Source organism: Eupeodes corollae, chromosome 1 (genome assembly GCF_945859685.1).
Source record: "Eupeodes corollae chromosome 1, idEupCoro1.1, whole genome shotgun sequence".
Taxonomy (NCBI): Eukaryota; Metazoa; Arthropoda; class Insecta; order Diptera; family Syrphidae; genus Eupeodes; species Eupeodes corollae.
The window spans coordinates 166,716,622-166,740,418 of NC_079147.1; the positions used below are offsets into that span (position 1 = coordinate 166,716,622).

General features: G+C 35.1%; 2 protein-coding genes across 8 annotated transcripts in view; one reads left to right on the forward strand and one right to left on the reverse strand.

Annotated features, from left to right (window-relative positions):
- Positions 1 to 1,667: 1,667 nt before the first annotated feature.
- Positions 1,668 to 7,820, reverse strand: LOC129941662 (DDB1- and CUL4-associated factor 12 homolog). Of its 2 annotated transcripts, none has more exons than XM_056050356.1 (7): positions 7,511 to 7,820; positions 7,289 to 7,445; positions 7,076 to 7,228; positions 6,611 to 7,012; positions 6,323 to 6,538; positions 2,821 to 3,009; positions 1,668 to 2,736 (listed from the first exon to the last, which is right to left on the reverse strand). In XM_056050356.1, exons 1-7 carry the CDS (start codon positions 7,648 to 7,650, stop codon positions 2,587 to 2,589), a joined length of 1,407 nt encoding a protein of 468 aa, XP_055906331.1. In that variant the 5' UTR covers positions 7,651 to 7,820; the 3' UTR covers positions 1,668 to 2,586. The 2 variants fall into 2 exon arrangements, with proteins under 2 accessions (XP_055906331.1, XP_055906330.1); XM_056050355.1 differs by having other exon boundaries at positions 2,809 to 3,009.
- A 2,242-nt stretch (positions 7,821 to 10,062) lies between these two features.
- The window catches only part of LOC129953433 (methionine-R-sulfoxide reductase B1), a 29,625-nt gene continuing 15,890 nt past the window's right edge, over positions 10,063 to 23,797 (forward strand). For 5 of the 6 annotated variants that reach the window (XM_056066690.1, XM_056066711.1, XM_056066698.1 and 2 more), the window contains exon 1: positions 10,282 to 10,653. In XM_056066690.1, coding sequence (XP_055922665.1) covers positions 10,497 to 10,653 — 157 coding nt within the window. In that variant the 5' untranslated portion in view covers positions 10,282 to 10,496. The other variant, XM_056066692.1, reaches the window with a different exon arrangement.

Sequence of the window (23,797 nt, forward strand, 5' to 3'; positions counted from 1 at the left end):
GGTCATGACACAATTCATGCTGCGTCTAAACTCGTTTCTGATATCCAATGGAATAAATCAAAACAACAATGCACAGGTGCTGTCCTGGTTGATTTGGAAAGGCCTTTGACACCGTATGGTTAGAGGGTCTTTACCTAAAATTGAGCAGGCTTGGCATTAGCAAGCCATTGTTGTATATACTTTATGATATGCTTAACGGTAGAAAGTTTGTTGTCAAAAGTGGCAATATAACTTCTACCACAACATTCACAATTAAAAATGGTCTTCAACAGGGAGCGGTGAATTCGCCGATTCTCTTCAGCATTTACACCAGCGATCTAATAGGTAGTCTTACAAAGGCAATTGCGTACGCCGACGATCTAATTGCGTACAGAACGGCCCGAAAGGTTGAAGTTATTAGAATTCTCTTGCAGCGTGATTTCGACAAGATTCAGCGATATTGCAACGACTGGAAACTGAAAATAAATGTCCAGAAGTCGGAGACAATTCTGTTCCGGACTCCGTTGGCTAGGGCCACGAGGGATACGTGTAAGAATTGGCGCAAGATGGTCATCGTTGATCTTCACGGGCAGCCATTAGCGAGAAAAAGTGTAGTGTTAGATCAGTATTTATATTTCGACAGACATATAAATGCTGCTCTGACCAGGGCCAGAGGAGCCTTCGCTCTGACAAAACGGCTGTTCTTTAGCAGTCGGCTTGACCCCAGAGTGAAGGTAATTTGCTACATGGCCCTCATACGGCCAATGATCGTTCTATCCGAACGACGAGTATTTTGAAAGTGCACGCTTGAGCGGCTTCATTCCACCAGAGGCATTCCTCTTTTTAGACAGATGCGGTCTGATACAGGATAGATTGGCAGTTCCGTTAATCTACCACGTCAGACTAAGAACCGTCATACAATCGGGACGTCATGGCACAAAGCGGAGCAGAGCTCCTTCGGTTCAGTAGGGCTGTGTCCGAACGGGACCGAACTGATAGGGTGAAGCAGGAGAACCAGTTTTGGTGGCTTCAATCGGCACTTGATATTGGGTAGTCGGGATGGGGTTTTAAGCCTTGGCCGGCTTACATACTTGTTTAATAGTATTAGGGTTTAGTTTTAAGTAGAATAGGCATGGTGGCACGAAAAGAAATAGAAAAAAAAATACAAAAAATAAAAAAAAAAAAGATTAAAATAAACAAAAAAAAAAAAAAAACATGGATTAAAAAAAAAATAATAAAAAAAATAGACAACAAAATATGAAAAACAAAAATGTTAGATAGTTAGATTTGCTGTTGTGGTTGTTTTAAGTCGTTTATAGGTAGAATAGGTAGTTTAAGTTCGTTTTAAGTTTTATGTAAGGACCTAATTTTAAGTAGTTTATAAGTAAAAATAAAAAAAGATATTGATATTATTTTTTTTTTCAAATTTTCTAATAAATACAAAAATAAATAAAATTTAAATGAAGTAAAATAGATCTTAGGGCCGAAAGGGATTAGTTTAAAGTGTTATAGTTTAACTTAGAGTGTCCGTATGGTACCATTAAATAAGTTGTAAGTTATGGATAACTAGGATTGTTTTATGAATTTTTGTCTAGCTTTTTTTTATAATGATATAAAATAAATAAATAAATTTAATATGGTGGTGACCAACACAGCTCCAGTTTTTAATTATTCAATACGCATGTGTGTGCATTTAATTTTATTTATTTATTTGTTTTTCAATTATTTAATTAATACATACTTTAAATTAAATTTAGTTATAAAGTTCAAAAAAGTTATTGCGATTTGAACACACAAGCAATTTTGTTCTTCTTTCAGTCAATTTGTTACTATAAAACTTTCACTTATATTATAATAATTATAATTTTTAATTATATTTCTATCAGTATCAGCCGGTTTTTATTATCAACTTTTATTTATTACACCTAGCATAGAAGATTGTTTCTTTAGCCACACAATGAATCTAGAATATAAACCTATACATTTCTGTATTAAATGCATTTGCGATTGCACGATACTAATTTGTTTCCTTGGAACAGTGGATTATGTATTAGGGCATGTATTATTTTACCACATTTACCGCACAGTCAAAAGGATAGACAAATATAATTTTGACCAGAGTGCGTGCGGCACGAATGTTGAATTGAAAACTTATTCTGTTCTTTTAATTGCACTCGTTTTTACACTTGGTTTTAAAAGCAACACTCATGCCCAAAAACCAAAAAGCTGTTTTTGAATTTTCCTTTTAACAACTTCTACAGATGGTCTACAATAATAGAACTAAATATATGTACATAAAAGTTTTTGATAGATTTTTTTAAAAAGTATAATATGGTCTTTCGATCTGGGTCTAAGCATATCACCAAGTGTAGTCACAATCTTTACAGATAATCAAATTTGTGAACGAAGCCTATACCTTCACGTACCTTCTGAAAGATTTATAATTCGAATCTGTATTATGCTTTCGTGTTGATCAACAAATCAAATTAGTTGTAATTTTTTTTAAAAATCATGATTTTCAGTTCACGTTGTGTTTTTAAAACAAGTTGATAATAAAAACTAGCGAGTTATTGAATACATACAAAATCATGCTAAAAACTGTAAATACTATTGCCAAACTCCAGCATAATTTCCAACTAATGTTGCGGGTAATGGGCCGCCAGCGGCAAAAAGCCTCATACCAGTACTATCATAGCAATGAGTATAAATTGCAGGAACATATTTAACTTGGAATCCATCCATTTCATCTTCAGGATACTGCAAGAGAGATGTCAACAAAAAAGGGGAAAAAACATAAGTTTAGAGCAATGGCTATGATTTATTTGTTACCTCTTTTCTTACCACAATGCCCTTACTGCATTTTAATGCAACCGTTCGAGATGCATTGACACTGCTTTCGAGATATTTACCAGCACGTATATCGTAAAATAGAAGCATTCCCAAGCCTGTGCCAACAGTAAGAAGATTGCCTTCAAATGTAGTGGCACGTATTCCGCATCCACTATAACGTGACGTGATCTTTTTGATTGTCTGTAATGTTAAATTAAAACAAAACAAATTATTTGTTTATAAATATTTATTTGGAAAATTTAAACTAACTTCATGCACACATCCAAAACTCTTTTTCTCTACATAACTCTTCTTCTTTTAAATAAGCCAAAACTACAATTTAAGCCATTAAACAGCAAATTAATAAAGAAAACAAAAGCAACTCTATGACTGAACTCCTCACACATAATCGGACAATTAATATTTAGTACTGAATGGCTCATCCTTCCGATTTAATCGCTTTCTCAAGGCGTCGAGACATTGAAGAGAAAAGTTTTTACCATAATAGAGGGTTTATTTTTTGCCATTCATTGTATTATGTTGTATTGCTCTGTTGTATTAAGGTCAGTTGACGTTTTCTGTGTTTTAAGCACCTACCTATGTGTGATTTGGGTAGCTGTTCTGGTAGGAAAAAAAATAATCCTCATCGTACGTCTCCAGTTCGTTCTTTTTACTTTTCTGATCACATCAATCCTATTTCAGTTTTTTTGTGAAATTATGTAATGAACAATGGAAGGGCTCCGATACCTTCCGCTATTTCTCGTTCTGGCTAGGTAACAAAACCATTTTCGAATTTCCCTTTGTTTTCTTTTTAGTGTCATTTTGACGTAGACCAAGAAACTATTTTAAATTTAAGTAAAGGTCTTCCGTAATACAAGGTTAATAATAACTCTATCATTTGACGTGAACAATTATTTACAGAACTACTACAGTACAAAAAACAAGCACCTAGTGCCCGATTGTGAGTGAGAGGTTCAATTAAGGAGTTGTTTTTGTTCCTTTAATTTATTTTCTAATTCATAATTTGAAATGCAGTTTTTTTAAACTTATTGAACTTAAATATGTTATAAAATGATAATTAAGTTTTACTAATTCTATGCATTTTCTTTGAGAAGAGTTAGAAAAGAAAGTAAGAAAGCTGCTAGCAAGCTTTACGAGCAGAATAGGAAAGAGCAACACCGGTTTCTTAGATGGAACATCCTAGTTAAATCGCAGTCTATTCTGAGAATATGGAAAGACCACTTCTCCAAATTATATAACGGCGATGATGATCAACAATTCCGCCTACCTGACGAAGTGAAGATAGCTATACATATATCTAAACTGAAGTCAAACAAAGCTGCTGGAGCTGACGGCATCGCTGCCGAATTAAAGCAAACTAGCAGGTGATGACTTAATAGGGAACATGCATGAACTCATCTGCAAAATATGGTCGGATGAAAGCATTGCCGATGAATGGAATCTCAGCATAGTTTGCCAAATACACCAGAAAGGATACCCTCTGATTTGTGCCAGCTACATAGGCACCAGTCTTCTGCACATTGCATATAAGATCCCTTCTGTCGCATTATGTGAACGTGTGAACCCGTTCGTCAACAACCTGATAGGCCCTTATCAGTATGGCTTCAGACCAGAAAAGTTCACCATAGACCAAATATTCACATTACGGCATAGGTTAGGTTATAGTGGCTGTCCAGCATGGAAACGGACACACTTAGGCCAGTTTAATGGCCCATCGTTATACCACATGAATCTTGACGCTTCCTCCTAAGCTCAATGGAACCAGCTTGATTCCCTTACGAAACGTGAGAGGCTGATTATACCGATATGATTTAGATCGTTAAAGAAGAATTTTCCTAGGTAATTCTTGTGTGTTCGAGCTAGAGCAGGGTATGTGCAGCCAAGATGAAGAACCGTTTCTTCCTCTTCCTCGTCCGTACAGCTTCTGCAAAAGTCATTTGAGAATGCGCCCAGTCTCGTGGCGTGTTTTCCTATTAGACAGTGTCCGGTTATGACACCTATTATCCAGCTTATATGCGAGCTGCTTAGAGAGAGCAAGCACCTTGTCTCTATGGCCCGGCACCCAGCAAAGGTGAATATTAAACTGATGATCGACAGTTATGGATTGTTATAGAGTTTGTAGAGACAGAGTCCAGAGATTTGATAGCGTCCTGGCTATCAGAGAAAATACGGATATCAGATGTTGGTATCACGTTTTCTTTAAGCCAGGACAAGTCTTCTTTTATCTCCAAAAGTTCCGCCTGGAACACGCTACAATGATTGGGAAGGCGGAATGAGAGACTTAATTTCAGTCGTTCAGAGTACACACCTCCACCAACCCATTCTTTTGTTTTTGAACCATCTGTATAAAAATGGATTGACTCTTCTTTCAGGAATGCCCTAACCTGCTTGAAAGATCTGGTAGGTATAGAAATCTGGAAGTTTCTGTCGAATTGTAGGTGGGGGATGGTGTAGTCTGTGTGCTTTGGATACTGCCATTTATTACCAATAGCTTTTTTGCAAGAGAAGAGAGCTACAGTAGCTTTTTTGACTCTTTCCTGTACGTTGCGTGTCTAATTGAGTTTTTTTCTAAGACAAGACCCAGATATTTAGCCTCGTCTGAGAATTTTAATTGGATTCCATTAATATAGGGAGGGTTGACAAATGGAATTTTGTATCTCCTCGAAAATAAGACCAGATCGGTTTTGTGTGGGTTAACACCCAGTCCACACCGATCAGCGCAAAGTATTAGCCTGTCCAAGGCATTTTGTAAGAGTTTTTTTTAAGATATTAAGATGCTTTCCTAAAACTGCTATAGCAACGTCGTCTGCATAGGCTATCACTCTAAAACCCTCCGCATCCAGACTAGTTAGGATTTCATTCACCACTAGGTTCCAGAGGAGAGGGGATAGAACACCACCTTACGGTGTCCCTCTACTAACGAATCGTCTGCTAGAAGAGTTGCCCAATTTTGAGTTAATTATTCTGCTAGTAAGCATTAAATGAATTAACTCCCGAAGCGAACTCCACCGATTTACCCTTACAGTAGGCATGTTGAGACGCAGACAGAAGTCTTGTATCGATACGTGCCCTTAAATGGATATCAATCAATCTTTCCAGGGTCTTAAGAAGGAATGATGATAGACTTATAGGTCGTAGATCTTTAGGATTGACTCGGGAGCATTTACCTGCTTTAGGTATAAAAACAACTTTAACTTCTCTCCATGCCGAGGGAACATGGGCCTGGTAAAAACAGCTGGTAAAAATTGCCTCAAGGATTGGTGCAATTATATCAGATTACATTACGGCATACCTTGACAAAAGAGGAAATTCAAATCGATACCCACCGTGGCGCACGCAGGTGGGAGAGGACTTCAATCAACTTGGTATTCGAAACTAGAGACAACTAGCTAGAGACCGAGTTGGCTAGAGACATGCGCCTCCTTAAATAATCAAACTATTCGTTTTTTAACAAGTACAACAATCTTACTCAAATAAAGATCAATCCACTTACTTGTAATGTTCTTGCATCCAATAATATTGTATATGATCTACACCCTACAGCATAAAGCCCATCGTTGTGATATGCTATGCTGACATTATCCTGACAATTTGGCAATTTTCTAGAGAGCTTTTGTTTAAAAGTTTCTGCATTGAATATGTGAATGTATCCGTTTAGAGAGAGGGCAGCAATTTCTTTGAATTCCTTGTTGAAGCAAAGGGAACGAATCTGTAAATTAGTTCAATGAAAAATGAAACGTTGAAGTCAGGTTTATCAAAGCTTTGACTATTTTAAATGTACCCTTTGTGCTGTTCTACAAGTATTGACGCAAAGCGGATTAATTGTGGCAAATGTTGGACAAGCTTCTTTGCCACCATCAGGGAAATCCATGTAGTCCTCATTGATCCGCCAAATGGACAGTTTAGAGTCTTTTGAACCAGACACTAAGAATTGGTCGTCAAGCCAGCACATTCCCATTATTAAATCTCGGTGGCCATTCTCCCCAACGCACACAGGGTCGAGTGTGGGTAATCGGTACACGGCAACGTCTGCAGAGTTTCTCGCTCCTGTAGCCAGGAAAGTACGACTCGGATTTATTTCGATTGCATGGAGGCCACCTTGGACCTCAGGATGATTAGCACGATTATTTGATAATGTTGGTATGGCATCCACACGTCGCATATTCACGTCGTACACAAGTAACTAAAAATAGGAGTTCATTATCGATTGGAAACTATTTTTGTTTTTTTAGATGGGCTAGCCAACCTTATTGCATTTGGTTCCGAAAACGACCTGTCGATTGCTAAGCCATTTGGAGCAAAACACTTTATTTATATATCCTAAGTTTATTTGAGTTTCACGGAGCATGTCATGGGTGAGAACATATCGACTGGCATGCTCGAAATTTACACCTCTCGTCTGTGAAAGAAAAACTGCTGTTTAGAATCATATTAATAAATTGCTTCAAAATCTATTTACCTCATCAAAACTAGACTCCCGACTACGTAGATAGTCTGTCAAATTAAATGATGTATTGAGAACTTCCTCTTGCTGCTGGGGAGTCTCTTCGTCACTGCCTGAATCATCGTACGTCACAAAGTCATCGGGTTTGTCTGGCTTTCGACGTCGTTCTTGCCTACGAGGCCAAGAAAATTTAACAATGAACAATTTAAAAAAATATAAAGACACTCAATTCCATACCTCAGGATTCTTGCCTTTGCCCGACGTTCTTCCAAACGGGTTGGGATGTGGCAGGATGGATAAGTCCCTACAACACTTTTTCGGATAGTTTTTACCATTGAATTGAAACATACTGTGTTCTTGTTTCGTATTTCGAACATCTTTTCTGTCTTAAATCAGTGTTCTTTACACAAAGAACTTTGCTAACTCTTTGGAAAATAAATTTTGATTTGTGTGAGTACAATAATTATATTTTATATTAATTATTTTCTTTTTGCAAGAAAAAATAAAAAGAATTTGTCAGTCTTTCTCTGTATCATCCCTTGCCATTGTTTTCTTTATGTCATACTTGTCTTTTTCCAACAAAAAAATATTGAACAGGGATGTTTGGTGGCTAGACGACATTGCCATATAAAACAAAAGTGTTTGCATATTTTTGTATTGAAATAGTAGTGCATATATTTTTGAATAGTACTATAATGGAACACAAAATTGTGTTACCGAAACGGAACCAAGGGGGCCCTGCGTATATGAAAACTAATTATGGAACCTAAGACCGACTGGAAATAAAGAATATTGAAACCAAGTGTGGAAATGATAGGAGTATATTTTTTTGCTCGTATACGTAGAATACGTAAATGTGTATTTTTCAGAATCAAGTGGGTAGAGGGTGGGAAGGAATGTAGAAAAGTCAGTATTAAGGAGGGCAGGTTGATGTGTAGGAAGCACAATTGTAAGGACTTAAGTCGTTTTGTGATTTCAGTAAGACATGACTCAAGCTTGAATATCTGACATGTCGAACATGTGAAACGAACTGTTTAGAAAGTCCATCAAAAGATGTAATTGCGAGCATTACTCTTCAAATATTTATATTTTATTTTATTTTATTTAGCTTAATACAAGTTATCATAACTTAACTTAACTTAACACTAGCTTAACATTTTATAAAAGGTACTGTGGTATTTAAGCGATCTAAATGTTTCGGTAAGTTCTATCACGTATTATATTTAAAGCTCGAGTTCGAATTCTGTCGTTGGAATTGTGTGGAATGGGAACACAAATCAGTGGAACTTTTTAAACGTAAAAGTATCAGCTGCTCAGGAAAATGAATTTCCGTCCGGAAAATACAAAAATACATTTTTAGCAAAAAAATAATGCGCAACTAAACTATCCCATTTGGACAATTCTATCGAGATCGGAAGCGAAAGGTAGTATTCAAAGAAGAAATGACTCAATATCAAAGCTTGGTGCCCAACTCTATCAAATGCTTTGGAAATTTTAAGTGCAATAATCTTGTTTTCTCCAAAATGATGTTAAGATTTGTTCCACTGTTTAGTTAGGTAAACCTTCAAATCATCGGTGAACTAATTGCTACGAAAGCCATACTGCCGGTCACTACGAAACTTTCATTCTTCAAAATATTTCTTAAGCTGATAATTAATCAGCGTTTTCAAGACCTCGGAAGAAGAGATGTGAGTACTATTGGACGGTATTAAGAAAGACGGTTGAAAAAAAAACTGTTTTCCATCCACTCGAAAAGAGACTTGTAGACTAGGAAAGATTGAAAAGCTTAGGCAGTGGTTTTGTGAGCGTTGAAGAACATATCTTCAGAGCAATATTGGGGATACTATTTGAGCCTGTGGATTTGATAATGTCAAGATCTTTAAGTACTCTTGCAACTGCACAAGTGCAAAAGGAGATTTTCGCATAAAATCGTTACGTTCTCAAGAACAGAAGGACTCATGACACTCTCTTGTTGCGTCGAATCAGAAGCAAATTGTGATGCAAGCAAATTATCTTTATTAATCGAGCTTACTTAGGACTAGCGTTGGAACCGAGAATGATCCGGTATTTCGTACATTTTTACAAATATGATTTATATAGCCAAAGAGGATGATCCAAAATCAATCGTATGTAGGGAATTTGAGTTAGCTTGATTTGGATCTGTCAATCCAGTCGAAAATCAACAAGCCTGAGCCATTAAGACAAAGCTTGGCTTTGCCACGTATTGGGAATCACCGAGTCAAGCATTTCTCTCTGCTTACACAATCTTTACAATTATCCAACTATCTCAGTCTATCTCGTATAAAAATTTAAGGAAACATTATTTACTTCTCTTTTCTTCTTTTTATTTTGTCTGGGTCTTTTTCAGCTATGTTTTCTGCATACAACTTTCATATTTTTAATTCTGAACAAATAGTCGGAAATTGTATACATTTTTTATAAAACCATTCTTTTAATTTAATACTTGTTTGTAGTCGGTATACAAAATAGAAAAAATAATCATCTGTCAAATTGGCTGTGTCGGTCAAACTTGTACCGATCCAAATGGTCCAGGGTGAAATCCTTAAGAAGAAAATCAAGCTTAGTTCATAAACAAGAAAGATGGTTAAAATGATTTTTAAATGAGCTTTAATCGTTGTCCAATTGTCAAATTGTTTGGTATAAGTTTATAAATAAGGTTCTGAATGCTTTCATTAGAATAAACTTATTGATGTGTATTGTCAAATTGACTTACACTGAACACAACCGAAAATTTATTCGAAAAATGTTAAATTTTCTTATGTCATCTCGATTTCGATGTAGTGTGCTTTTCCTTTCGTGTTTTTCATTTTCTTGTTGTGGTGTCTTCTCCTTGCGCGTGAAATAAAGAACTAGAAAACTTGGGTTTTGAGAATTCACAAAAAAGAGTATAATTTTTTGTTAGGTGCGCACCACACTCGCATAAACAATTTCTCAATTATTATTAAACTTATTTGCAATGCAAAAATTATTTCGTCATTAAGGTGAGTTTTCATAAACAGCACATTTAACTGTGTGAAGGTGAATCCGTAGCTTAAATCAATTTTTATTTTACTTGACCGTCACACACTAAACTTGTGTGTGTCCTTGAAAGTGCCAAGAAAATTTCTCTGAAAAGAATCACAGGAAGTTGAAGTTGAAAAAAAAGATTGAATAACCACTGTAGTCGAAAAAGTACTATCGTCTTTTAGACACTTCTCGTAACATGGTACTCAGTGTCTTACTGCGTCGGGGTGCAACTAAACTTGGAAATTCATTGTCAATTCTGCAGGTGTTGTGTCCCACAGTTGCTGCCACCTCTTTTGTTGCCTCAGCTTTAGTGTTGTCGTCAATCAACAGGCAAACAATTCTATTTTATTCTGGTAAGTTTAAGAAGCACCCATCTTCGCCCCTCTATCTATAGTGCTCTCACGTTCTGGTCCTCGTCAACACCCACATTCGATCAAAATCAATCATTAATATTTTCATTCAATTAAATTTTATTATTCTTTTAAACTAGCGAAAGTTTGTCACTTTGCTCGTACTCGTATACCTACCCATATGTATATGTTTGATGCAAAAAAAAATTTAAATTCGTTGGTTTTTTCATTACTTGCTCTACTTGGTAAGCGACACAGTGCCGCGCACATTCTATAGGCCCATGAGAAGCAATCGAGGGGGACGGCAGAGTGTTTGTTAGGCAGGGCTCCTCAATCTCCTCATGCTTCTAACGCTCACACCATTCCGTTTCTCATCGACCTGAATTTAATTGAAATGATTTTTTTGTATATTTTTGTTGATAAAAATACAAATAAAAAGAAGAAGAAGATAAAATAAAACATCCACACGATAGTCGTCTAAAAATAGAAACAGTTTTCTACATCGCGCGCATAAACAAGTGCGGAGCGGACATACTTCAGTGGCTTCCTTCTGCTTGCCCTTCTATTGGTTTCCTTCTCGCGTCTCGTGTCTATATAAATTTTAATGTTCGATTTGTATTAAATCTGGAGCGGTTTGTGTTTTGTTTAAGATACTAGGTAAAGGAATAAATGAAAAAGGCGAAAATCAAAATCGCTATGGAAACCACAAGTTTTTTTTTTTAATTTTAATGCCTCAACCTAGCCACACAGTAATATGTAAACTATTAGCGCCATATTTGAACTAGAGTTTTTAATTAAGTTTAGCGGTAGTATCGTGATGATGTCTTGTAAGAGTTTCTACGATTGTTTTACATACATTTATTCATAATGTCAGTTGAAAGTTAAGAAGCCTTAATAAGTTGTTCTAATAATTCTGTAGAAAATATTAATTCAAAATTTTTGCTGGTGGTCAATAATTAAATATTATAATAATTATAAGGAATCCAATACGTGATTAAAATGTGAAACTTTTGTTGAAAGAACAAAACATTCCGGGTATAGAAAAACAGAATTCTACGTTTAGCAATATTGATTCAGGAGTATACTTGTTATTTTAAAAATAGAAAACGTCTTTATGAAAAATCCTACCCTGGATTAGCTTTTCCCCATTTCAATTATCACAATTATTCCAAAACATACAAGTGCTCTATTTTAGACTGTTCCGCAAAAGTTTTAAGCATGCCAACCTTGTGGAGCATTATGATTTTAATATGATTTATTAACTTATTTTTATTTTTATTAGTTTGCTTTATCCTTTGCGCGGCAAAATAGTTTGAAAAACACTTCCAATAACTCTTAGTTCAATTGTTGTGTGTCATCGTAGGAGAGCAATCTAAAAAAATTATAAACTGTCATCATTCGAGTACAAGCGTACTAAACAAACTAGATAGACCCTGTACTTGTAAGAGGTAAAAATCTGGTCATATGATTAGTTGAGGAATTCACACGATAATAAAGAAATAATGCCTTAATCTTACTCAAGCGGAGTTGTGTGTCCAAATTTTTGTTTTAGTTCGATTTAAAGAGGCGTCCTTGCTGTAAGTAAATTTGCTAATTTAATTTGCTTTGAAAATAAATAAAAACAATTAACGCAAAGTGTAGTTGTTCAAGTCAATAGGTATGGTCAAGTGTGGTGTTTTTTTTAAATTATGATGGTGCTTTGTAAATTTAAATATATATTGTGATTTTTTATGATTTAGTTAGAAAAAAAGATAACGATGAATAATAAATATATAAGCAAATAGATATGAATAGTGTCTTTTACCTAGCATAGAATGGGCACTAGAATTTTTATTTATTTTGAATTTAAAAGAAACGTTTTTTTCGAAACTATTTATTTTGGATTTAAAAGGAACGTTTTTTTCGAAACTATATAGAAAATAAGATATTTATTTAAAATAAGATAAGGTAACAGACAGGCACATAAAGATATTTCCTTCAATTAAAATAACATTTATTTTATATCACGTGTTTGATTCGACTTGTCCTTATCATAAGTAAATATACACTGCCGCTCATCTGAATAGAGTCACTGTTTTTTCTACGTTACTGTAAGATTTTCTGCTTATAAAATTACGGCCAAAACTAAAACACGAATAAATATCACTTTATTGAAATCCAAATAAAAAGTGAAAAACAAATGATATTTTTATTTGTTCTTATTTCAAAAATATTTTTATAATTTTAACAACTTTAAATTTGATTTTAAATCTTAACGTATTTAACCTTTAAGCGGGCGCGAGGTCATTTGTAACGGGGGCGGGCGTGCGTAACCGAAAAGACTTATGGGATGAATAAGAGAATTAATTTTTCTTGAAAAATTAAAAGAAAAGAAAAAACTGCAGTAATACCGGGTCAATGTCGTATTCGTACCCTGTTTTAATCAGTCAAAAAATGTGGCTTTAATAATTTGTGGCATAACCTTTGGAAGCAATTACAGCTTTCAATCGTGTTTGGCATTGACCTTTCCGTTTTTTCAGTTGTTTCCAATGTTAATTGTTTCCACTCAAACAGAATTTTCTCTTTTAGGTCGTTTTTGTTCTTAATGGTGTATTTGCGGATTCTGCGGTCCAATTCGTCCCATAAATACTCTATCAGATAAATGTCTGGTGATTGTCGGGTGGTTTCCAAAACTTGTTTGCAAGTAAAGAGGAGCCACATTCGGGTTGCATTCGTCTTATGCTTTGGGTCGTTATCCTGATAAGAAGTAAAGTTGTTTTCTAGATCCATTTGTGCAGCACTATCATATAAATTAAAATAAATAAATAAATGGGGTGTCGCAACAGTCCATTTGAGAGCTAGGGCCTAGTGACTGACAAATCTCAACCATTCCTGTGTGCGAGTACTGTTGTCAGGGATGGATCATTTAAATTGGTGTTTAGGATATCGATGTAGATCTTGTGATCCAATATTCCTTCAATTATATGCCGTTTGCCAAATCCAGCTGCTGAAAAACAACCCCAAACCATCACCGACCCACCACCATGTTTAACGGTTCCTGCATTTTTTTTTTTTGCTGATTTTTCCATTCTCCATTTTTCAGTATTCGGCTTACGCCAAACCATTTGTCTGCCTCCCAAAATTGAACTTTGACTCATCTGTGAAAATGTCCGTTCTCTAGAAGTCCAAGTCTTTTGCTTGGTATTATTTTGCGAATTCAAGCCATTTAAGTCTGTTGGTATGACTAATAAATGTTCTTTTGCGCGATACTCTTCTGTTAAAACTATGTTCCCGAACACAATTCCGCAACCTTTCAGTACAAAATTGTTCTTCCAGGGATTTGTGAAGATTCTGTGCCAATTTTGGTGCACTTATCTTTCGATTTTTATTTATTTCACGCACAATTATCCTCTTGTCTTGCATGTTGAAAATACGTCTTGTCGTATTGCGAGGCAAGTTTTCAATCCTTTACCGGTTAACAATACTTTTAACCGTTGATTTAGCTCGATCAACTAAAGATGAAATCTGCTTATACCATCTTGGTGGTATTTTACGATGAGTTCGAAGTTCTTTAAAAGTTTCACTTGCTTTTCCCCATTGTTGTTAAATTCTGAGACAGATTGTCCAAAACGCTTTTACAAATTTTAAAGAATTTCAGAATACTTTAAATAATAGCACATGAGTTCATAAAACGCCATGAATACACACTTAACCTGCATGTGGTATTAATGTTATACATCAATCCATTTAGGATGTGGAGAACATTCAAAATTTTAAAAGAAGTAGTACGAATATGAAATTGATACACTGTAACTCAAATATGAACGAAAATGTACTAAGCGCGGTCGATTCGACTACGCGCGCCCGCTTGAAGGTTAAGAAAAAAACTCATAAAAAAAATTTGGAAAGTTAATATTTAGTGGCGTAACCATTATTTTTGATCAATGTATCACATCGAAAATACATTGAGACAATTAGATTTTCAATTATGTTTATGGGGAGGTTTTCCCAGGGAGTTTGAACTTGTTGAAGCAGTGCAGTCAAACTGTCACAATTTGTTGGATCAATCCTCTAATCTTCAATTTCCCATAGATTCTCTATGATGTATTAACCTCATTATTCGTCATAACTCGACTTGATTTTTTAAGGTCTACCGCCATTGTGTACTTTTCTCGTAAAGTATCTCGCTTTAAAAGGTCAGCCACACTCAGGTTTTACTCCATTTGATCCATCATTTAATCAGAGCTGATAGAGCTAGATCTGATTGAAAAAAGATACACAAACCGAATATTTCTGATATCTCTGTGCAAAAAAAAAGTAACAGATCTTTTGTTTAAAGTTCCTAGATTAAAGAGAGAAACGCTCCTCTCCATACACCAGACAGGTTGGTAAAACAATCGATCGAGAACCAAAATGTAGGGGTATTGGGATTGCCTTAACTCTTTCTGGGCCGGTGGTATGAAAACCGTACCACCTATTTTATAATTTTTGTATGCTTTAATGTGCAATGATATAAACTAAATACCTCGTTTCTATTGAAATTGAAACCAATGTCTACAAGAAAAAAAATATTTTTTGAGTGAGAGAAATAATATTTATAATAAGAGGACTTAAATAAAGTTATTTTTACAAAAATGTAGCTTAATTTGATTTCTAGTAGTGCCCCGGAAAGAGTTGAAAATGTGTGGCCACTTCTTTCTCGTAAGTTGTGTGAGTACAGGAGACAATATGAAGACAAAAAAGCGAATTTAAAAAACAATTTATTATTTACTTATTTAATACGACTATTTTTCGTGTTTTTACTTTCGAACCTATTCAGATGAGCAAAAAGTTGAGCCAATAAGTTTTTTTTTTCAATGATTTAAGTTTAACTGTCGTGTGACAATGGGCACTAACAATAATCATATTTAGAGTAGACTTCAAACGTTGAGAAAAATAACCGTATGTTGTTAAGTTGAATTTTTGTTTGATTTCAAACCATAAGTGTTTCATTGCTAAGAGTTGACTTTAATATTTAGGTCATAGCATTTATTGCTTATTGATAAGAGTCCATAGCATATACAGTGTTGGACAGAAAATTAGCACCTAATACTTTGTTCTAGTAACAAATCCATTTGCCAGTTGATATAAGATTTTCTTAAAAACATATCACACTTTAACAAACTTTGCTGTATTTTTCGAAATTTATAGTTATTTACACGTGTTAATATATTAATCCAGACGATTAGATCGCCATTAATAAAGTTAATGTGGCCAAAGAATTGAAACACATTATTAAAATTGTGTTTAAATTGTAAAATAACTAACATTTTACAGATAATAAAATAATAATAAAAAAGTAATCTAAAATTTAAAGTAAGTTTTCCTAGAGGTTCCTATAGTATATTTGTGTATATTGTTTGATTAGATTAGATTAGGCTGCCTAAAGTCTTGTACACCTTAGCTAAGACACATTATCAAAATGATGAAAAATAATGAAAAATCAATTAAAAAAATCGCAAAGCTGTTTAAAACTCATGACACGACAAATGATATAAGAAGAAACCCGCCAGCTACTAGCTTTAGGAGATTTCAATCTTCCAAACTTGATCTAGACTAAACAGACGCATAAGAACTATCTATCTTCTATTAACATGTCCTCTACCAACGAATTCTTGACAATTGACGGTCTTTCCTCATGTGGACTAAGCCAATTCAATGGTGTAGCCAACAACTTCAACAAAATATTGGACATTATATTTTTCTCGAAATGCTGATATTGCTGTAAATTTAGCCAATACCCTACCGACATCACCCAGCATTAGACCTATCTTTCAATTTAAATGTATGTAATGCTCCTAATTGCTCCAAGGAAAATCTTGAATTTAACTTTAAAAAATGTAGACTTAATGAACTTTTCAACCTGTTATGTAATGTTAACTGGAATCATTTGTTTGAGAACTAAGACATTAATGTGCTATAAATTCTACTGTGTTGTCTTTAACTTTTTTTTAAGAGACCACGCCATTGCAAAAACCGCGCAATATTTCTTAATCTCCTCCATGGTTTGACTCTTGCTTAAAAAACTTAACAATAAAAGAAACAAGGCCTGGATTAAGTATAATAAAACAAAAGCTGATAATGTCTTGGTAATATACAATGAGCTGAGAAATATGTGTATTGACTATTCAGATATTCTTTATAATGAGTTTTAAATAATGAAACTGACATAAAAAACAACCCAAAAAACTTTTGGAGCCATGTTAATAGTAAGAGAAATACTGACGGGCATCCAAACTGCATGTTTTTCAACAACGAACTTAGCCATGACTCTGACAAAATGGGTTTGTTCAAAATAAGTCTATAAGTAAATAAGTTCATGACTTTCACATATTATAGACTTACAATTAAACGATATGACGTTACAAATAATGGACTCAAATAACTTATGGATGACAGACAGTTTTGCAAAGGAACGATAATTAATCATTAATGGAAAATCATTAAGCAGCATAATAATCCGTAAGAAACTAAACGATAAGTCCAAGTTTAAGCGTTTGGGTTTCGACGGAAAGCTGCATATTTCGTGTCCACCAAAGCAGAAGCGTAATCCAAGGTACACAGTAAAAACTGTAAAGCACGGTGGTGGGTGTATCATTGTGTAAACCAACAAAATTAACAGAAAGCTTTAAAGAAGCCTTGAACACATTACTATTCATCGGTGTCAACGCCTAGTAGATATTATTCCTCGGAGGTTACAAGCTGTAGTTAGAATGAAAGGTTTCCCAATAAAACTTTAATGAAAATAAGAAGTTTTTAGTAAAAAAAGAATTAAGTATATTAATTGTGCTAATCCTGTGACCACCACTTGTTGCATCAACCAACGTTATTTATGGATTTTTGTTGTTATTTTCTTGAATTATTATTATTTTTGTCCATTAATTATGTTGCAAAAACACTCAAAAAAAAATAATATAGCTTATTTAAAATCTTTACACTGTAGGACATTTTCACACAAATTTTAACCTCACATTAAATTTAATTATCAATAATAAAGGTTAGCTTTAAGAGGAAATTTGTTCTACCAAAGTAAGCTCAGAGATATGAACATACACTTTGCGTATTCGTAATTCGAAAATGTTAGCATTCAAATTTTAGATAATGAGCAACATAGCTTTATATAATCAATCTAATCAAACTCTATAATAACATTCTTGATACCTCAACGATACCTCAAAACTGGAAAACAGCCATATTGCTCCCTATAACCAAACCAAATAAGGAAAAAAATTTTGATTGAAAGCTATCGACCAATATCACTGATTTCATGTCTATCAAAAATTTTGGAAAAAATTGTGGCGAAACGCCTGCTTTGGTTCGCTGAATCCAAAAAATGTATATCTCCAAAACAAGTTGCTTTCAAGCCTAACAAAGGCTGTGTTGACGCCCATCTTCATGTAGTTTACTATATCTAAAAAGCAATCTCGTCAAAAAACCATATATCCGTACTTTCATTAGATTTCGAGAGAGCTTTTGATCGAATCGGGAAACATGTTATTTTAAATAAACTAAAAAAGTGGGATATTGGTTTAAAAATTACGTCGATTCATTCTTATCCAACAGAAAATTCTCTTCAAGAATTAATAACTGCTTTTCCAAAACATACCCATTAGAAAACGGTATACCACAGGGATCACCTCTATCGGTAATGCTGTTCACTATAACATTCGACGACATAAGCAATATACTCGAAAAGCATAACCTATTAAACCACTGTCTTTATGCTGACGACGTTTATATTCTAAGCAAAATCTCTGACTTAAATATTTGCAAAAGCATGTTTCTTAATGCCGTTAACTATATCCTCACATGGTCTTTAGAATCCGGCGCAAAATTAGCACTATCAAAATGTAAACTACTCCATATTTGCCGAAAACTTAACTGATCTAATCTTATTTATTTATTTATTTATTTATTTATTTATTTATTTATTATCACAGGTACAATGCAAATAAATTTACATCGTCCGGAACACATAAAGCCGGGGATCTAAGCCCATAAGTGGCTGATTTAAAGTAATTACAATAATAGGAACTTGTATAATAGAGTATTATTATGTTATAGGGTTATGGTTGATGTAATTTAGGAATTAGTATTAATTAGTATTAGGAATTGTTTTAATTTTATATTTGGTTTATTTTGTGTTTGTTTAAAAGTGGGAAAAGATGTGATGCGTCTGGAGGTTTGGTTGTATCGAATAGAGTTTGTAAAGGTGGAATGTTGTGATTGAAGTGACTTCTAGTTAAAGGGCAGGATTGCAGTACATGTTGGATGTTAAGAGTTTCCTGGCAAAATGTGCAAGTAGGAGGATTTTCTTTTTTGAATAGATACATTTTGTTGAACAATGCATGTCCGAGCCTCATTCGAGAAAGTTGTACGGATTGTATTCGGTTGAACGATTCATGATAAGTGACTCGCCCTAATGTAGTCTTGTGCTTTCTCAAAAACGAAGTAGAGTTATTCCATTGGGTTTCATTTGCTTGATTAATATCCTTTAGGACTAAATTGAGCATAGATGATGGGAAAGGTGGTATGCTGAATTCCAAAGGCATTTTGATAGCTTCACGAGCTGCGGCGTCTGCTTTTTCATTACCCAAGATTCCGACGTGGCCAGGGGACCATATAAGGTGTATTCTAGGATAGTTGGACCGGATGATGGAACGTAGTAAATGAATGATCGGTTTGTTGTTGTTATTGTTGGCCACACTTCGAATAGCACTTAGGGAGTCACTGCATATAGCTGTTTTTTCGTGAGTTTTGTTAGCAAACTCAAACGCTTCTACCAATGCCATCATTTCTCCAACAAAGGCGCTTTGGTTTGGAGTCGTGAGTTTTTGCAATAGTATTTTTTTGCAATTGTTGTCATGTCTATATACACTATAACCAGTATTATCATACTTTCTAGAAGCGTCTGTGTAGAGTATGCAGTCGAAGTTTCCTATCGATATTATTTCAGTAAATTTTTGTCGATAGATTTCGGGTGAGGTTTGTTCTTTTTGTGATTGGGCTAACGATGTGTTGATAGTGCTTCTTGGAAATAACCAAGGAGTGACATCTGTGTCGTAATAGGGGGTTTTTGGAAGGGGGATATTGATGGATTTAAGGTGTCGGATGGAGTTGAAGAGAGAGCTTTTAATTTTTGATTTGTTCGAGGTTTCCCAGCCTGTTTTGCAAATATCGTGCAGAGGATGTTTGTGGTCTGTTATGCTTTTAATGACAATTCTTGACTGTGCAACTTTTTTCATGTTAAAAAAGAAAGGCGTGTTGGTTTCTGCCAATAGTGCATCTATTGGTGTTGATGGCAAGGCTCCACAAGCTTTTCTTATTAAGGCATTGATTTTTATTTGAATAAGGTTGTCGTTGTTTTTTGTCCAGTGTGAATATATGGATATATTGTGTTGTGTTGCTCCTCTAATAAGAGCTTGTGCTATATTCACAGCCGTATTCATGTGAGGACCTTTGTTTTTCTGGCAAATAATTTTGAGTAGGTTTAGAGATTTATTCATTTTATCAGCTACGAACTTGGCGTGAGCTTGCCATTTCCATGTCTTTGTGCAGACAAGACCAAGGACTCTCATTTTTTGGCTAAGTGCAAGGGTTGAGTTATTAAGTGTTATTGGACTTCCTGGGCAAGATCTTTTCCTGCATACGTGTAGGGCTTCCATTTTTTGCATGGGTAATTTTGCACCATATTTTTGACACCATGTTTGAGCCTTTTGTATGCATTGGTTGAGAGCGTTATTAACTTCTTCTGGTTTACCAGAGCCTAAAATAAAAAAGTTATCAGCAAAAGCTAAGGTTGCTTTAATTTGGCTTGCCTTAGTATTTAGCTCATTTAATAGCGAATTTACGTAGGCATTGTACAAAATTGTTGAAATTGGTGACCCTTGGGGAACTCCGTTATCGATTTTGTGATCTGATGAATAGTATCCGTTGACTCTTACTTTTATTATTCGATTCGACATGAATGAAATGATGACGTTCAATAGGTTTGAGTCTAGACCCCAGTCATTAAGTTGTTTTGTTACGCCTGAAACAGTTACTCTTTCAAATGCCTTTTCCAGATCTATGGACAGGAGTACTGTATGTTTTTGTGCAGCCAACTCTGAATGTACTGCTTGATCAAGCATGTGCATCAGAGTGTGCGTTCCTCTATCAGGCCTAAAGCCGTGTTGTCCACTATTAATGCGTTCTTCTATTGTCCATTTTATTCTATTTCCAATTATTTTTTCAAATAATTTGGATAGAACAGTGAGCAGAGAGATTGGGCGGTAACTATCTAACGATTGGGAATCCATATTAGGTTTAGGTATTGGGATTAAGTAGGCTTTTTTCCACTCATGAGGGAATGTTCCATTTTTTAAGATGTTGTTATAGAGGTTGGCTAGTCTGCACAAGACCTCTAATGGCAATTTTTTAAGCATGGTAAAAGTTATTTTGTCTGGACCAGGACTTGACCCTTTTGTGAGACTTAATGATTTCCTCAACTCGGGGATAGTAATTAAAGCAGCACTTGAAGATGTTAAGGAGGAGTAAAATGAAAGTGAGTTGTTTTGTTGCAGGATCTGATCCGAAAAGTTTGCATCAGCGCTGTACCCAGCCCATTTAGCTGCGAAAAGTTGTGCAATATCGGTTTGATCGGATATGGAAGCCATGTTGTGTCGAATAGCAGTGATGGAACAACGTGTGTGATTACCGTTTATGGTTTTCACTTTGTTCCAAAGTGTTTTGGAGTCCATTGTTGGATTGATTGAGTCCAAAAATGTTTTCCACGTGTCTTTTTTTGCTTCTCGAACGATTCTTTTGACCTTTGCTGCCAAACGTCTGTAGGTAATGATGTTAGTGGTAGAGGGATGCCTTTTCAGATTAAACCAAGCTGTTTTTTTCTCAAGGATTAGATTTTTTATGTTTTTGTTGAACCAGATGGGTTGGTTAACATTGCAGGGAGGATGAGAAGTGGGAATTGTGGTGGCTGCAGCCCGCCTTATGATTTTTCTTACATTTGCCGCTTCTTTGTTGACATTAAGTGACATGGGAATGTTGGTCGAAATTTGAACTGCGTCCCTGGAAAATTTTAGCCAATTGGCTTTTCTTTCCAAAAATCTAGGTTCAAATTTGCGGGCTAAGGAATATGTTGAGCCTGTTTCTATTATTATGGGGAAGTGGTCACTTCCTTCCAAGGAATCTTGGGTTTTCCATGAGGTGTTTGCTGCTATTGACGGTGACACAAGTGTCAAATCTATAGCAGTGAAGGTGTTTCTTGTTGAAAAATGGGTCGGGGAACCATCGTTCAACAACACAAGGTTAGAATTTTGTAACCATTCGGCTATCACTGTTCCTGCACTATTAGTATGCGGGGATCCCCACATTGTGTTATTGGCATTAAAGTCGCCAAGCAGGATTCCATGTGACAAGTGATTTACAGCCAGATCTGAGTAGTCTTGCTGAGTTAAGTTATGATCTGATTGCCTGTAAATATTTTGAATTGTAAGTGGTTGGGTTAAGAGGATTTTTAGAGTCTGGGTTAGTATTCCGTTTGGACAGCTTGTGTATGTATGCGGTATATTAGATTTAATTAGAATGGCAGTACCATCTTTGTTTCTATCGTGGAGTTTATTATTAAAATAAGCTGTATAATTTTTGTATTTTGCGGGTGCTTTGTCTGTGGGAATTTTAGTTTCTTGTAGAGCGATTATTTCAGGATTGTATTTTTTTACAAGGATATCCAAGCTTGGGAGATTGTTGAAGTAACCTTGGATGTTCCATTGGAGAATTTTTATATTAATTTTTTTGCTACTGTTTACTGTGGAGTTATTATGAATTTGATATTGGTTTGTTGATGATGAGGTTTGTTGTTGATCAAATGTTGTCGGCCGTGAATTTCTCTGGCTGGAGCAAGGACAAGGAGGCTCTGCACCTGAATTCCTCGTTCCCTCTCCCTCCAGGGGCACCCACGACCTTGTGTAAGGAATGTTACTTGTGTTTTTATTCATTGTCATCATTATCAGATGTGGACATGAAGTATGTTTTGTTTTCTATTTCGGTATTTGTAATTTTTGATATCGGGGAATTATATGTGGTTGTTGAAAGTTGAGATGATTGGTTGTGTGAAGTATGTTGTGGGTTTTTGTTGTGAGTGTCTGGTCTAGGAGGAAGTGGACGATGTGGAATTTTTGGAATGATAGAGTCTGTTGTTGCCTTTGTGGCATTTTCTGAGTTGGGTTGAGATTCGGAAGTTATTTTAGGTTTTGTGATTGAGTTGGTTGTAATGGGGGTTGTTTTGCTATTGTTTGTTGATGTGGATGTTATTTGAATATCTTTTTCCATGTTTTTGTTTTTTGTTGAGTTGGATAGATTTTTGCTAGGGATATTTTTCTCGTGGATATTTTGAGCTTCTCTAGCTCTGGATGCATAGGTTTGGGAATTTAAATTTGATTGAATTAAGTTTTGCTGTCCATAAATGCGCTTTGCTTCTCCCATGCTGCACTTATTTCTAGTTTTTATTGTTAGGATCTCTTTACTTTGAAGGTATTTAGGACAGGTTTTGGATGAAGATGCGTGGTCATTGCTGCAATTGGCACACTTGATTTGTGTGCATTCTAGGTTTTCATGAGCTAAGAGACTGCAAATTTCGCATATTTTTTTATTTGTGCACCTTTTTGCTGTATGTCCCAAAATCTGGCAATTTTTGCATCTCATCGGATTTGGGATGTACTCTTGCACTTTAGTTTTATACCAAGCAATATCGATTGTGGGAGGGTAGTTATATCGATCAAAAGTGAACAGCATTAGCCCCGAAGGACGCATTCCGTTATCGGTTTTCTTTTGGAATTTATACACATCTGTTACACCTTGCTGTTTCAGTTCATTCACAATTTCTTCTTCTTTTATGTTGATTAGGCAAGGTGCATACACAATGCCTTTCGATGAATTGAGACTGGAATGAAGTGTAACCGTAACAGGGACTTGGCCAAGATTTGATATTTTAAGGAATTTGTCTGCAATTGACTGTGATTTTGTTAGGATTAATATATTTCCATCTCTGAGTAGAGAGATGTTTTCATATTCCTTGCTAACACCATCAATAGCTTTGTTGAGAATGAACACACTTATTTCTGAAAGGGGTTGT